Source organism: Sapajus apella, unplaced genomic scaffold, assembly GCF_009761245.1.
Source record: "Sapajus apella isolate SASKATOON/1434 unplaced genomic scaffold, GSC_monkey_1.0 scaffold4, whole genome shotgun sequence".
NCBI classification, from domain to species: Eukaryota; Metazoa; Chordata; class Mammalia; order Primates; family Cebidae; genus Sapajus; species Sapajus apella.
Genome location: NW_022436944.1, coordinates 2731372 through 2747766, shown reverse-complemented (window position 1 = coordinate 2747766; position 16395 = coordinate 2731372). Strand labels below are relative to the sequence as shown.

At 39.0% G+C, this 16395-nt stretch overlaps 1 protein-coding gene across 6 annotated transcripts in view; it reads right to left on the bottom strand.

The window, feature by feature from the left end:
• Positions 1-16395, bottom strand: part of GOLIM4 (golgi integral membrane protein 4) — an 85877-nt gene that overhangs the window by 26962 nt on the left and 42520 nt on the right. For 4 of the 6 annotated variants that reach the window (XM_032261230.1, XM_032261225.1, XM_032261260.1 and 1 more), the window contains exons 2-7: positions 7579-7653; positions 6231-6280; positions 4353-4406; positions 2904-3054; positions 1019-1101; positions 438-521 (exon numbers count right to left, since the gene is read on the bottom strand). In XM_032261230.1, coding sequence (XP_032117121.1) covers positions 438-521; positions 1019-1101; positions 2904-3054; positions 4353-4406; positions 6231-6280; positions 7579-7653 — 497 coding nt within the window. The remainder of the gene's footprint in view (positions 1-437; positions 522-1018; positions 1102-2903; positions 3055-4352; positions 4407-6230; positions 6281-7578; positions 7654-16395) is intronic. The other 2 variants (XM_032261246.1, XM_032261237.1) reach the window with 1 other exon arrangement.

The following is a 16395-nucleotide window of genomic DNA, read 5'->3' as shown; positions in this document are numbered from 1 at the left end:
CAAAAGGAGGGTGTGTAGGCTGCAATGCTGGGAGCAAGGAAGGCACAGAAGAAAAAGTCTGACAATAGTTTAGGCAGCTAGCCCCATAAAATCCTACAGATCCTATATCAAAAGTCAACACAGATAAGATAGTTGCAAAAGACCATATATTTGAGATCATTTCTGTGATTTAAACAAGTTATTAGACTACTGCAATTAGGGACTGGAGTGGAAAGAAATGATCATATGTACCATATAACCAGTGCAAAAATTAATCAAAAGTTTATTTAATATTTTATTGACTAAATTTTGAAAGCATGCATGGTCCTCAGGATTAGGATAGCTCTGTCCTTAGGAACTCACTGACGACTGGCTTGTAAAAGACTACATGCATAAAGGAATTCAGAAATGTTAAGCAGATTTATAAAAGAACCCATAGAGGCTGCTACCCTTCTAACCTGTGCAGCAGCTAGTGCACTCTTGTGGTCTTCCAAAGTCACTACAAGTTGTTCATGCTCGGAGAGTAAATTCTTATGTTGTTGCTACACAAAAAAGAATTTTACATGTTGAGCTTTAACATTCTACGACACATTCTTCTTTGGTTGATGGCGGAATGGCTCCCCAAACGTTACTTATTTGTTGTTGTAGCAGCATGTGTCAAGTTTAAAAATCACTGTAGAGAGTAGACTATGTTTTATGTAGTATTCCACAATCTAAACTGTGCTTCCCAAATATCATAATCATTTACAGTGAAATCAAAACAAAAAACCAAATCTCTCATTTTCAATAAATTTTATAAATAAAAGGCTTATTAAAATGTAACTATTTAGCAAAAGAATAATTTCAGTACTAATTTTCAGACCATCTTTTAGCTTACAATGCTGAAGTAGTAAAAGTATCAGGTACACTCTAGTTAATGCAAAACCCACAATAACAACGTGAATTTGTAAAGCAGGCCAATTAGGGAATGACTTTTAAAGTCATTCTAGCAAGGAAAGCAGGCAAACACTGAATAGTGAAACGTTTGGTTTTCTTTTACCTTGACATCTTGAAGCTGTGTATGTATGTCTTGGTGTGCTTTCCTTAGCTGTCTATTCTCTTCTCTCAAATTGTATACAGTTTCTATTTTAGAAAAAGAAGAATCACACATAAAGCCTTGAAACTTTCAAGATTTTGATTCTATTATTTTCCTATCTAAAGCCACCTATAATTTAATTTAGAATTTATTTTGAACTCTGACAATACAATATTCAAAATCAACAAAAACCATATTGTATTGGTATGTAACATGGTTTTAGCTGGACATTGCAATCCAGTCCAGTTCAGTACTTTAAATGATTTTAAACAACGTTTGCATTACAGACAAAAGATAAGGAATTTTCATTACCTAGGAATTAAAAATGAAAAGTTTATATTAATAAGTAAACCCTTAGGAATAACATGTAATGAGTAGGTGTAGTCCCAGATTTGATTCTCTTCACAAATTAAGAATAAAGCTTCAGCATTTCAGTCAAATTTTTAAAAATAATTTAAAATTTTTAAAATATCTAAGAATAAAATAATCAGAAAGTATAGACCCTTAACCCTTTACAGTACTGCCTCAAGACTATTTAACTCCTACATGTGTTTTGTTGTAACTTTTTTTTTGAAACACTTATAGAGAAACATTGCAAAAAATGTATGGAGTCGTCCTAAGGACCCATCACCTATCTTCCCATCACGATGACATCTTATATAAATATGGTACATTACCAAAGGGTCAGTACAAGGAACTAGACTACAAACTTTATTTGGATTTCACCACTGTTTTTGCCTGCACTGTCTCTTAAAACCAATTATCTCACTTTAAACTTATTTAGAACCTTTTTTTTTTTTTTGAGACAGAGTCTCTCTGTTGCCTAGGCTGGAGTACAGTGGTTAGTATGATCTTGGCTCACTGCAACCTCCATCTCTCAGGTTCAAGTGATCCTCCTGCCTCAGCCTCCCCAGTAGCTAAGATTATAAGCATGCGTCACCATGCCCGGCTAATTTTTGTATTTTTAGTAGAGACAGGGTTTCACCACCTTGGCCAGGCTGGTCTCGAACTCCTGATCTCAAGTGATACACCTGCCTTGGCCTCCCAAAGTGCTAGGATTACAGGTGCGAGCCACCGTGCCTGGCAGAAAGTGGGGAAGAAGACATGTGTGTCTTGTGATTAATCTGGAATTCACTTAAAGATCTGATTGTACAATGCACTGGTTTCTTTATCCAGGACTCACATGCACTCAGAAAAGTGATCTATTTTGTTCCTATTACTATGAAAATACCTGACACAGATGTTGATGGGTAGCAAATGTATGAGCAACTATTCTAGATGCTTTATGTAAATTATTTCTCACACCAATTCTACAAGGTTGATATCTCTATGATTATCCCAGTTTTACAGATGAGACAATGAAGACCACAGTTGTCACACAACTTGCCCATGGTCACATTGCTAGTGAAGAAGCCAAGATTCACCTGGGCAGTCTACCTCTAGAACTTGAGCTTGTTGCAGTTACTATTAGCAATCAACACCAAGCTTCTGCTCCCTTGGAGATTTTTAGAAATAGATGGAGCAATTTTTGATTGTGACAATAACTGAGAAGCATAACATTTAGTGGGTAAGGATCAGAGATGCTAAATGACTCACCACCCAGGTAAGAGAAAAATTGTCTAGCCCAACAGGGCCATGTGCCCCACTGAGATATAGCAAAATACACTAAGTATTCCATTCTGCTTCCCTAAGCAAACCCAAACAGATGAAAACAAATGTGAAATGTTACAAAGAAGCAAGTGGCTGGTGAAGGACCACATGATAAACTTAAACCAATCACTACTCAAAACAAAAGACTACATATCAATACTTATTTAGAGATAAACTGGCTAATTAGATTTCCAAATACCTTTTAGCTTAGAAAGTTCTTGTTCTTTTTCTTGCTGCAGCTGCAGGTATTTTTGCTTATGGTCATTAAATGTCCTACTGAAGTCTTCCCCTTGTTTGCGATGTTCCTCTTCCAAGTCACTGTGCTGTTTCTTTAGCTCCTCGTGTTGGCTCTGCAAAGATTAAAAACTTGAGTAGAAATATACATTCTCTGAATTATAGGACAGTCTATTTCTTGACAGCATAGAAGAACAAATGAAAGCAAGAAAGTATGAACAAATGAAGAAATAGGCTTTGTTTTTCTCAAGTTAGCTTTAATTTGTGCAGCTCCCCTCCACTTCCCCTGGATTTCAAATGAACAGCGGGGATCACAGCCAAAAATAATTTTCTCCTTAATTTTTAAGAAGTTAGCATGAGAAATGGAAAAGAGAAAAATGTGGGAAAATTCCCAGAGACACAAATTACTGTGGAGACAAGGTAAAGCTAATGGCAAAATTATCCCTCCCTGGGTATTATGGATTTCCTTTTTCGATCTGATGTTTTCCCAGCAATGCATTTAATTTTTCTTCCTTGGTATTTGAGCCTTTCTGCTAACTCAGTTCAAAAGCGAGAGAGTAAATGAGACTTTTCCCTTTGGGAATAGTAATCAACTGTTTAGAGAATTGACTCTTATTTACCTTATTTCTGATTTTAATCCTACAATGTAATCACGATCTAGATAAACACTACAGTCTCCAAGTGCTTAATGTGAAAGCATGGTTTGCTTTAATTCATTTACTGCACTCTTGATAATAGGAAAAGATTCCAGTTTCAATAAAAAGTGCATGCCCTACTGATATGAGAGGGAAAGACAACAGCAAACAGAAAACGGATGGGGGCGAGCGGGGGAGGGATGGTGGGGTGGAGATGCCGGCATGATCTGCATTTTGCCGAGAGGGCATAACTGCATGCTGCCAGTTTCTTCCAGCTTGACAGAAACAACGACCTCTTCCTGATTCACAATGAGTTTTACTCAAGGACCAAGGAAGAGAATCTTTAAATAATAAACTGTGTTCCTGTGGTAAGTAAAAGGACATTTATTAAATATTAGTAACAAGAAGGAAGCATTTTAATAGTTCTACAGCCTCCAGTCTGTATAAGATAAAAGAAAACATCTAAGGAAAATCACTGTGAGAAAGTAAACAAACATAAAACCCTAATGAACAGAGAGAATAAAATTGAAAATAAGGTAGCCAGAAAGCCTGATTTATAAGAAAGTGTGTAATAATTAAAAATGTTCTATGTAATCGAGTGATAAATATGAGGGGCCATTACAACTATATATAATTTTTAGCCAGATAGATAGACTAATATGCCACATTACAATAGAAATCAACTTCTGTAAACTTTCTTTAATCACTTTACAGGCCATTAGTCAGTTGGAGTATTAGTCCTTTCTTTTATTCATGAATAACAACTTTAAATTACTCACTTTCAACATCTGGTGTTGGACATTCAGTGCACTGTATCTGCTATTGGAATCTTGCTGTAAATTGAAAAAAGAAAAAAACCCCACAAAGATAAATATGGCTCTCTTGTTAAATACAGCCCAAAGCACTTTAACATATAATTTCACTTGTGTACAGTAAAATGAATTCTACACTTGAACCAAGATGTCTCTGGAGCCATCAATATAACACAGAAATGAAGTTTTGACATTCCCCTAAGTTTGCTAGATTTTGGAATAAAAAAGCAGGATATGAAATAATAAGATGGCAGCTTGACGGAGCCCTTAGAGATGATTTCCTTCCACTTTCATATTCAGAAGAACTGGAGCCCAGGCACACGAACATGTCCTGAGACATGAAGTTACCTCACAAGGCTCATACATGTGCTGGGTGCTCGAGGTGAGGGGGAAGAAGAGATAAACCAATGAGGACCGTGCCTCACAAGCTGAGCCCTTAAATAGGGAAGAGAAAAGGCACTTTCCTTCCCTGAACTTCAGCAGGTAAGAAATTCTACATAGATAGTTTTACCCCAGTGAGATTCTACTTCGCAGAGTGAGAAACCGAGAAAAGATGAGGAACCCGCCAAAAGCAAATATTAAGCAGCAGAGCCAGAACTGAAACTTGAGTCTAAGTCTCTGGCTGAACTGCATGTCCCGAGCTCCAAGTTCCAGGGGTACATCTTTGTGTCTCTGTGGGGCATCTTCCTGGGTAGCCATAAACAGTCAGCATGCAAAAGATACCTGATTGTTTTCCCTCCCTAAGCTATGTTGTTTATGTGTAGGTACCACATCCCTCACTTTACCCCACCAGCATTCATGCATTTTTTTCATATTTTTACAACTTTTAAAATGAACTGCATTTTTGATTCCTCACTTTACTGCTTTAATTTGTAAGGAAATTATACCAAGTACACACAGTTTGGGTTAGTGCTTTCAACAGCACGTAAAAGTTGAAAGCTGATGACCTCCTGGGATATCCAAAGAAGTGACTCTTCTCAGTTTATTTATTTTGAGATAGGGTCTTGGTATGTTGCCCAGGCTGGAGTACAGTGGTGATCTTGCTCTGTTGCCCAGACTGGAGTATAGTGGAGTGATCATAGCTCATTATGCTTTAAACTCCCAGGTTCAAGGAATCTTCTGCCTCAGCTCTCAAGTAGCTGGGAATAGAGGCATGTGCACCATCACGCCCAGCTAATATTTTGTATTTTCAAGACTTGCTACTTTGCATGGGCTGGTCTCAAACACCTGACCTCAAGCAATCCTCCTGGCTCAGCCTCCCAAAGTGTTGGGATTACAGATGTGAGCCAACTCGCTTGGCTTTCTCTTAGTTTTCCTACCCCAAAATATCAGAGTTTTTCAATTAACGCTTATATATTCTTCTTAGAGTAAGAAAAAGACTTGCTTTTCTCCAGTTAATTTGGACTTTAAAATATTTGTAAATGTCAATGCCATTCATTCCTTCACCCATTCCACAAATGTTCTTAAATGCAAACTGGAAGCCAGGTCCTCTGTTGGATGTTACACATGCGAAGGCAAACGAAAATAAATCTTACATTCTATAAAAAAGACAGACTGCAAACAAGTAAATGAAATAATTTTCTTTTTATAGTTGTACATTAAGGTTATTCCCAGTTAATCCCTATTATCAATAATGTGATAAGTAAAGGTAAGGTTTGAAACAACAATTTTTAAAGTCTTCCTCTTATAATTTCTTGGTGGCAAGAAAAAAAAAGTATTTCAGTCCTATAATCCCAGGGATCAACAAAGTAAAAGAGTTTGCAACTATATTTCTCTCTCTTTCAAGTTTTATGAAAACAAATTAAGGAAACCCCCTCTCCCAAAAAAAACAAAACAAAAACTTACCCTTCCTTTATTTAATGTTTCTTGTGCTTCTAACTTATAAACAAGAAAATCTAGAAAATACAAGATGAAAAAAAGTGATAATTCATTATATATATTCTAAATATCTAAAGAAATAAAGGCAAACTTTACTCAGGCTTGCAAAAGTGTTTTAGGTTTAAAACAATCTACTTGATGATTTTTATACTTCATTTTGCCTCTCATTGCTTTAGAAAGAATTAGAAAAAAACATACAATTTCCTCTTTACCTTACAGCTGTAAATCTTGCATCAACAAAATCCATATTATAGCCAATTGTTTATATCCCTGTGATTCACTCTCCTTGAAATTAAAGAGGGAAAAAATAAAGCACATCTGAAGACAAAGGTGATTTATCACCATCCACTAGATGGCACACTAAAATCATTCAGTTCCTGAAAAGAGAAATCAAACCAGCCAAGCCATCTTTAATGCTTTGAAAACTTTATTATCCACTAGATGGCTCTATAAAATCACTCTGCCTTTGAATCAGACAAGGAGAATCCAAATCCTAGCCAAGTATTTTAATGATGCTGAATTTTTATTCTTCACACAGGCTTAATCCAAGGGTCAGTAAAACATCCTAAGCAACTGCCCCTCTTCTGCTATCCTCTTCCTTCCCACCAAGGTCAGCAGACAGAATACCTAACTTAAATTTCAAGATTCGACACAAAACATGAATAAATAAATATTAGAATGCAGATAACTTCAAATTATGAGCTGCATAAGGCCTGTGTTTTATGGAAAAATTCTGATAAAAATTGAGAGCATTGTCTAGCGGCTGTCCTAAATGTTAACTTTCGAACTGAATCAACTGATGTGTCAATAAAAACTTTCACAAGATAAAAACAGGTGTATAACATAAAGTATGCCGGACAATGGGATCAATTCATTATGGTATAAATATATATGTGTGTGTATAAAATCTGTCATATTCTGGACAATGCATGCTGTTACTTCCCCACCCCTCAACCCCCATTCCCCCTCATCTGTAGACCGAAGTTCCAGGTGTAAGTAATATGCCTGTTTAATACTCAGATGAAAAATTATGTGTTATTCCTGAAATAATAAGTATGACCAGTATATAATAAGTATATATGAGCTATCACAACGTGGCACAAACTGAATATTTTAAATCCAATCTTGTACAGGAATTACTGCACAATGCATAACATATTACTTGACATATCTCTCTCGGTCCACCTATCTGACTTTGGGTTGATTTGAGAAATATCTTAGAAAAAAAAAACAAAAAAACAAAGAAAAAGTAAACCAAGTACATAATACTTCAAAGAAGAGTATGGGTAAAACACAACACAAATTATTTACTTACCTTCCTTTGCTTTTTTATGTTCAAGTCTTTCCTTTTGCAAGGATTTCTCTAATCTTGATCTGTGTTCATACACAACTGGAAAAAAAAAGAGTTAAAATTTCTATCTTTACAGAATTATAAATTTAAAAGTAAAATTAACTTCAATTTTCAAAATAGAAAGAAAACAGTATAGAGTCTTTATACAATTTAAATAAAAACATATGTGTTTTAAGTTTCCCTTTCCAGGTAAAGAACAGACATACTAATAGTCATAATTCTGGGCTGACTCCCATCCAGCCTGCCCTTTTCTAAAGCCAATGATGCTTCCACCTTTTTTTGCCAGCTCCCTTTCCTTCTACAACTCTTAAATGCAAGTATCTTTTTAAGATTTTTTTTTCCCTCTCTTCCTGGGCAATCTTGTTCAATCTCATGACTTTTAACCACCATCTGCACAGCAGTTACCCCCCACATCTATACTTCCACCTCTGGCTTCTCTCTCAGACAACAGAAAGGTGTTTTCTCCTAAATATTCCATAAGTACTGCAAAGTCAACATGATCTGCATCTGAATTTAGGCTACCTGGATCCATAAGGAGACCTCAGCAGCATACCACAGGGATGAAAGAGGAGGTTTATCTCCTCCCTCCTCCCACGTCAAGGAAAACAGACTAGAGAAGTACAGAAATAAGAGAAGGGAGAGACTCTCCAGATAATTTATAAAACAGTCCACAAAAAAGCCAGTCGGGTTCACCATCAGCCACAGCCAGAAGAACCCAGGAGCAAGCCAATGTTCAGTTCTGTTAAGACCTTTCTGCCCTTTATCCTCCCTCCCCACGCAGTCTGCTCTGAAGAATCCAGAGTAGCCTGGTGAGTAGGGGAGGAAGAGCAGGTGTGTTCTTGAGACGGCTAGGGAGAAGAGGCTTATCACAACTCTCCTTCCCAGTGCGGGCTCCACACCTACAGCAAGCAGGAGCTGGGAGGGAGGGAGAAGACTTACCTTTGAGAATGAATTATCCTGGACTAGACCAGACATAACAATTAATGAACCAAGACTGTGTTTATGAATACAAGTTTTGGACTATTTTTTGCTTCTGAGAGAAGTCAGTGAAGCAAACAAGTTTGTCTAAGATTTCATCCAGGAACAGAAAACACAGCTCCACAGAGTGGTTTGAATAGGCACCGAGGGGTGAGGAGAACAGAGTAAATAAAAATTCTGATGTGCCCTCTGAATCCTGTTTGTTCAGCATTATGGTCAAATGTGATCTCATTCCTGGCAAGTTAAGCCAAATGTGTTGTTACTCCATTTTTTGGCCAGTCACAAGCTCCCCATGAATACATACAATTTAAGCATCGATCACTGGTTGACTATATACAATTCACAGAACAGCCCCAACACTACTGGCTACGCCAAAGTCCAGGGGTCCCAGAAAACTTCCTTTCCCCATCCCTGTAACAACCCCTTGCTGTTGAAAGGATTCCCTGCCTCTCTTATTGCCCCTTCTCCATTGTTACGGTGGCCAATAACCAACTACCACTGTCCTCCTTCTAGGGTGGCCACCATCTCCTGAGTTCTACACCTTCTCCCCACACTGTGTCCCTTGTCATCCCATATAAAACTTCCACTCTCAGGACTCCGCCTGCTATCATCCTAGACCCTACTTCTATTCACACCTCTGCTAACATCTCCATCTCTAACTACTAGAATGCCTGTGACCACTCCAATTGGTACAGTGTGGTCCTCCAATGAAATACCTACCCTAATCTTATCTTTCCCCTCATCCATAGGCAGTCATTGCAATAATCCCTGCTCTATTCCCTGCCTTACCAGGGTTCCTTTCCACTCACTAGATGAGCTTCCCCCCTGCATTATTACTATAAAATAATTCAGTATAACTGTATTTATGGCATCTCTGCTATGTACCTGGACAGAAGTGTGAAACTGGACTAAAAGTAGTTGTGCTACAAAAAGTTTGGTTGCAAGTCTACTGGTAAGAAGTAATATCTTTTCAAACATATACGTGTATGAAATATAAGCCCCTTGGCCAATTATTAAAAACCTTTTAAAACCAAGAGGTTCTATGGATTGCTAGTAATAGCACCATCTTAAGTTCGGAATTAGAAAGGGAAAGCATAAGATTAGCCCTATAGAACATCAGGAAGCCAAGCCCTGAACTGTGCACTCACAGTCTTCGAGAATTTCATTCAGGCGGAGGAGACATATAGGGAAAGAGCGAAGTTACAATACTCTCATGACACAACAGAGGCAAGAATGGGATGCTTAGGAACACATAAGCTCCCCAGATGGAAGGAAAAATAGTCTCTTCACCGCCAATCCAGTAGCCAAAGTTCTCACAGTCTAGGTAGAAAGTCATAATGGCATAAATATGCCAGTTAAGAGGGAATCTGATTGCACTAAATGGATACATTATAGACTGAATTTCAGCAAGCATGCAAAACTTTCGAAGAAAGGAACAGGCAAAATATCCAAGATCCTACAGCAGCAAGTGTCCAGTATAGGGGGAAACAACTCTAACCTAGCAACACGTATAATAATAATAATGATAATAATTCCCAGCAGCATAGTCAAGAAGGGACATACAAGGCAGACTGTTCATCACCCACTCCAGTCACCTCAGGCTAAATGTTAAGCATTAGTGTAGAAGGATAAAGGGAAAAAGCTGAGTTTACAAATTACAATTTCATAGAATTATTGTTTACTTAATAAAATGCAGCAAGCAAGGTAAACTCACTTTTGCAAACTTAATGCTATGTGGTACTAGGGAATAGGTAATAATTATCTTTGGCTTAGGAAGGATAGAACTCATCAGCATAATTTCATCTTCAGTAAGAGAGTGGAGGCTCTGCCAGATGAAACCAAGGAGAGAGGGTGTGTGGGGCATATGGGTGAAGGGTGCTGGGTGCTGGATGGTATTTCAGTCTTTATTCTCTTCCCTGGGATTTAGCCAGGAAGATAATGCCCTGACAGCTGGCCCAAAGTACCCATTTATCAAACCGAATCATACAACTGTCTTTGACAGTTTTACACTAAATGGAAATTTATGCATTCAGCATATTAACAGCAGTGTGTCTCAAGAGCCAGGAGATCCTGGGACACAGAGTTTAAAACTTTCATAAATAACCTGAATAAATCCTACAAAATGTCCATATAAAGGCATGCATATCTGTGAACTATGATTAAAATTCAAAGGTCTTGGATAAGCTGAGAAATATTCATGAATACACAGCATGGCATCACTCAGAGCAAACTCTTAACCCAAGAAGAATGTATTTTTGCAAATACAGGAGAAAAAAAGACGTGGCAAACAGGAATAGAGGATATATATGTAGAAACTATGAGGTAATTGTGCTATTAATACCATCTTACTCAGAACTGGACAAGCCATTATAACAGCAGCTTCTGATCCTGATGTAATATAACTTAAGAGTTCACAAATGGTTTGAAGGTTGGACAATATTCACCGAGGAGGAGGAGAGTAAAAGAATGGAGCAGCAGTGACAGATGGGGAGGTGAAGAAGCGTTGTTCTTCATCAGGCTCAAGAAAAGAATAAAGAAAATCAAACTGAAAAAGAAGCCTTAAACTATAAGCTGAAGAAACCACATCAGGTGAAGGAAAGTCAGAGTGAAAACTGGCCCTTGGAACTGAAAAGTCTAGAAAGAAGATAAAGACAGGGAAAGAGGCAGGTACCAGTAACAAGGGCTGAAGGCACAGCCTTGATGCCTGGGTTAAAATCCCAGCTTCATTTCTTATGGAGTGAGCTGCTGAACTTCTGTGAACTTCATTTTCCTTGTATGGTATGTGGGGATAATAATAGATATATCTCTTTGGGTGAATGTCAGAGCTAAATGAGTTCATATATATCATCTGCTAAGAACACTGCCTGGCACAGAGTAAACACTATTAAAATGTTTAAAGAGCTTAAAAGTGCCATAGAAAAAAATCAGGTGATCTCTCCTGAACCCTTTCAACCCTACGATTAAAATCTAATAACAAAGTAAAGTAATTATACATCTATGTGTGTGTGTGTGTGTGCATATATATGTATACACACACACACACACTTACATACACACATATATCTGACTTTAAAAGGCAATGACATTGGTCTTTTTTTTTTTTTTTTTTGAGAAGGAGTCTCACGCTGGAGTGCGGTGGTGCCATCTCGGGTCACTGCAACCTCTGCCTCCCAAGTTCAAGCGATTCTCCTGCCTCAGCCTCCTGAGTAGCTGGGACTACAGGTGCCTGCCACCATGTCTGGCTAATTTTTTGTATCTTTAGTAGAGACAAGGTCTCACCGTGTTGGCTAGGGTGGTCTCGATCTCTTGACCTCGTGATCCACCTGCCTTGGCCTCCCAAAGTGCTGGGATTACAGGTGTGAGCCACCGTGCCCGGCCTCAGTTTTCTTTCCTTAAAAAAATTATTTAAATAAAATAAAAAGCAAATTATAATTCCATAGGTTATTTAAACCCGTAAGTTTTTAAAAATAAAAATTAAAAGGTAGAACAGACCAGATAGAATTTTTGTGCTTGTAACTCTTTTAGAAAACTTCGCTATTAAGCCCATACACACACAGACACACTACCTTTATTTCTTTTACCATGCATTCTCCAGGCTTTTGAGCTGTGATTTATCTAGCTGGGTTTACTGTTTCACTTGGAAGGAGGATTGCTAATCAATCCTTGTCACCTATCTCTATTTTTCTATTTATACTCTGAAGTCAAGGCCATCAGTCAAGACGAACTAATGCTGCTAAAATCTCTGCAACAAAAAGCTATATAATGAATATTCTCATAGCACCAAACAAATTTTTTAAAAAAAGTATAAAAATAATGGTTCAATCTCAGCAGTCAAGATCGTTAATGCAGAATAACAATGCAACAGGAATAGGATTTGAATCACAAGAACTCAGAAGAAAAAGATGAAAACTCTTAACACTCATCTCCTCTCCTGCTTACTTAAAAGGAGTTTAATATTTTCCATTCAGCCAGGAATGGAAAGAGGTTTTATTCCCCAAAAAAGCACTCAGGAGTTTAAAAACGTGCCAGCTTCCTACAGCAATTTTCCATTTTAACTCTGACTTCCATCTGAAAGTCACACGAGAAATCAGCTGTATGCATTCACTTATGGGCAAAATGCGTATCTATGCAATTTCAGGGCAAACTGCTCCAATTCAGAATCAGAAAGCAACACTCCAAAATTAGGCAGAAAACACTGCTAAGTGTTTTGACATCTCAAATCAAGAGAGGGCAATGTTTCTCTGGCAGAAGAAATAGCCTATGAAATTTTGGTTTGGGTCCTGACTATAACATAATGTTTTATTTTTTAAAAAAACAAACAACAAAAAACAGAGGCTTGGTACGAAAGTCACACAATTCAACTTGTGAAAACATTTAGATTTGCAAGTTCCTCTATGTTCTTATATGTGACAAAAATTAAAATGAACAAAGTATGCTTTTGACAATTGTGATTGAAGAATGTTTAAGCAGAATAGTAAGAAAGATGACACAAAAAGGAGAATAAATTGAAATTAATATAGGTCTGAGACCTCGATACTTTTGAGGGTTTATTACATACAGTGTTTACAGCAGTTTTTGATTATCATTCTAAATCACCAGAGGGGGGGTGGAGGCCAGCCACTTGCCCACTCCTTCCTCCATAAAGAATGAGTTAGTGGGTCAACACAAAGTCAACATCATACATTCTTCCAATTACTTTTCCTTCCTTCTTCCATAATTTTACCTTACAAGAAGCCTAAGAAAGAATACCAGAGATCTCCTAGAAAACAACCCCCTTAAAAGAAATAAATAAAAGGAAAAAGGAGGTGGACCACTATTACCGCTCTAGGGCTCACACAGGACTCTCCCTCCAGTGCCCAGGAGTTGGGAAGGGCAACGTTAGAGCAGAGACTTTAGTTCCTCCTCTCGTTTCCTTCAAAAAAGTCTCCTCAGAATTCTGCATCCATCTTCAAAATTTAACTACAACCTTTCACAAATGACTCCTAAACCATTACACAGCTTTTACTTCTCACTCAATTCCAGTTTCATGCCCCCAATAAAATTCAATCTTTTGAGTTTGCCTCATACTTCATGGCTGAATTTAATTTTTAATTAACCCTTTCGACACATTCAAGGCCCAGGCCTGGGGGCAAAATCTCCCAGTGGCTTCTCACCACATTGGGAGTGAAACCCCACAAGGCCCTCACAAGGCCCTACCCCATCATTCATCCTGCTTGAGCCCAGCAGCCCCCCTGTGTGGCCTGAACATGCCAGGCACGCTTTTCCCTCAGCCCCTCCTACTGCCTTTCCTTGAGCCTCACTGCTCTTTCTCCAGGTATCTGAACAGCTAGCTCCCTTACTTCCTTTGGATCCTCACTAGAAAGATGCATTCACACCCAGAAGCTGGTCTAAAATTGCAACCAGCTTCCCGCCCTCAATACTTTCAGTCTCCTTTCCTACTTTATTTTTCTCTTCAGTGCTGATAATCATGCATTACTTTATTTTTACTTATTTATTACCTGTCTATCCCAAAAGATTAGAAGCTTGATTGGGGGCAAGAACTTCTGAATTACTTTATTTCATTATCGTATCCCTGTGATATGATTTGGCTGTGCCCCCACCCAAATCTCATCTTGAATTCTCACATGTTGTGGGAAGGACCTGGTGGGAGGTAACTGAATCACGGGGGCCAGGCCTTTCCTGAACTGTTCTCGTGATAGTGAATAAGTCTCATGAGATCTGATGGTTTTAAAAATGGGACTTTCCCTGCACAATCTTTTGTCTGCTGTCATGTGAGGTGTACTTTCACCTCCTGCCATGATTGTGAGACCTCCCCAGCCATGTGGAACTGTAAGTTCAATAAACGCTTTCTTTTGTAAATTGCCCAGTCTTGAGTACGTTTTCATCAGCAGTGTGAAAATGAACTAACACAGTAAATTGGCATCAGTAAAGTGGGCGCTGCTGAAAAGATACCCAAAAATGTAGAAATGACTTTGACATTGGGTAGCAGGCAGAAGTTCGAAGAGTTTGGAGGGCTCAGAAGAAAACAGAAAAATGTGGGACAGTTTGAAACTCCCTAGAGACTTATCGAATGGCTTTGACCAAAATGCTAATAATGATACGGGCAATGAAATCCAATCTGAGATGGTCTCAAATGGAGATGAGAAACTTCTTGGGAACTGGAGCAACGGTGACTTTTGTTATGTGTTAGCAAAGAGATTGGCAGCATTTTGCTTCTGACCTAGAGATGTATGGAACTTTGAACTTGAGAAAGATGATTTAGGATATCTGGCAGAAGAAATCTCTAAGCAGCAAAGCATTCAACAGGTGACTCAGGTGCTGTTAAAGGCATTCTGTATGAAAAGGGAAGCAGAGCATAGAAGTTCAGAAAATGTGGAGCCTGACAATGCAATAGAAAAGAAAATCCCATTTTCCGAGGAGAAATCCAAGCTGGCTGGAGATTTGCATAAGTAACTAGGAGCTGAGTGTTAATTCTCAAGACAATTGGGAAAATGTCGCCAGGGCACGTCAGAGGTCTTCACAGCAGCCCCTCCAATCATAGGTTTGGAGGCCTAGAAGGAAAAAGTGGTTTCACAGGCCAGGCCCAGGGTCCCTGTGCTGTGTGCAGTCTAGGGACTTGGTATCTTGCATCCCAGCCACTCCATCCATGGCTGAAAAGAGCCAACATAGAGCTTGGGCTGTGGCCTCAGAGGGTGCAGGTCCTAAGCCTTGGCAGCTTCCACATGGTGTTGAGCCTGCAGGTGCACAGAAATCAAGAACTGAGGTTTGGGAACCTCCACTTAGATTTCAGAAGATGTACGGAAACACATGGATGCCCAGGCAGAAGTTTGCTGCAGGGACGGGTGCTCATGGAGAACCTCTGTTAGGGCAGTGTGGAAGGGAAATTTGAGTTGGAGCCCCCACAGAGTCCCTACTGGGGCACTGCCTAGTAGAGCTGTGAGAAGAGGGCCACTATTCTCTGTATCCCTGAACAGCAGGTCCACCAACAGCTTGCACCATACACCCAGAAAAGCCACAGACACTCAATGCCAGCCCATGAAAGCAGCCAGGAGGGAGGCTGTACCCTGCAAAGCCAAAGGGCTGGAGCTGCCCAATAGCATGGGAACCAACCTCTTGCATCAGTGTGACCTGGATGTGAGACAGGAATCAAAGGAAATCATTTTGGAGCTTTAAGGTTTGTCCTGCAGGATTTCAGACTTGTATGGGGTAGCCTCTTTGTTTTTGCCAATTTCTCCCATTTGGAATGGCTGTATATTTACCCAATGATTGTACACCCATTGTACCTAGGAAGTAATTAACTTGCTTTTGATTTTACAGGTTCATAAACAGAAGGGACTTGCCTTATCTCAGATAAGACTTTGGACTGTGGACTTTTGAGTTAATGATGAAATGAGATAAGACTTTGGAGACAGTTGGGAAGGCATAATTGTTTTTGAAATGTGAAGACATGAGATTTGGGAGGGGTCGGGGTGGAATGATATGGTTTGGCTGTGTCCCACCCAAGTCTCATCTTGAATTCCCACATGTTGTGGGAGGGAGCCAGTGGGAAGTAACTGAATCATGTGGGCAGGTCTTTCCTGTGCTGTTCTCATGACAGTGAATAAGTCTCAGGAGATCTGATGGTTTTAACAAGGGGAGTTTCCCTGCACAAGCTCTCTTGTCTGCTGCCATGTGAGCTGTGCCTTTTACCTTCTGCCATGATTGTGAGGCCTCCCCAGCCATGTGTAACTGTAAGTCCAATAAACCTCTTTCTTTTATAAATTGCCCAGTCTTGTGTATGTCTTTATCAGCAGCATGAAAACG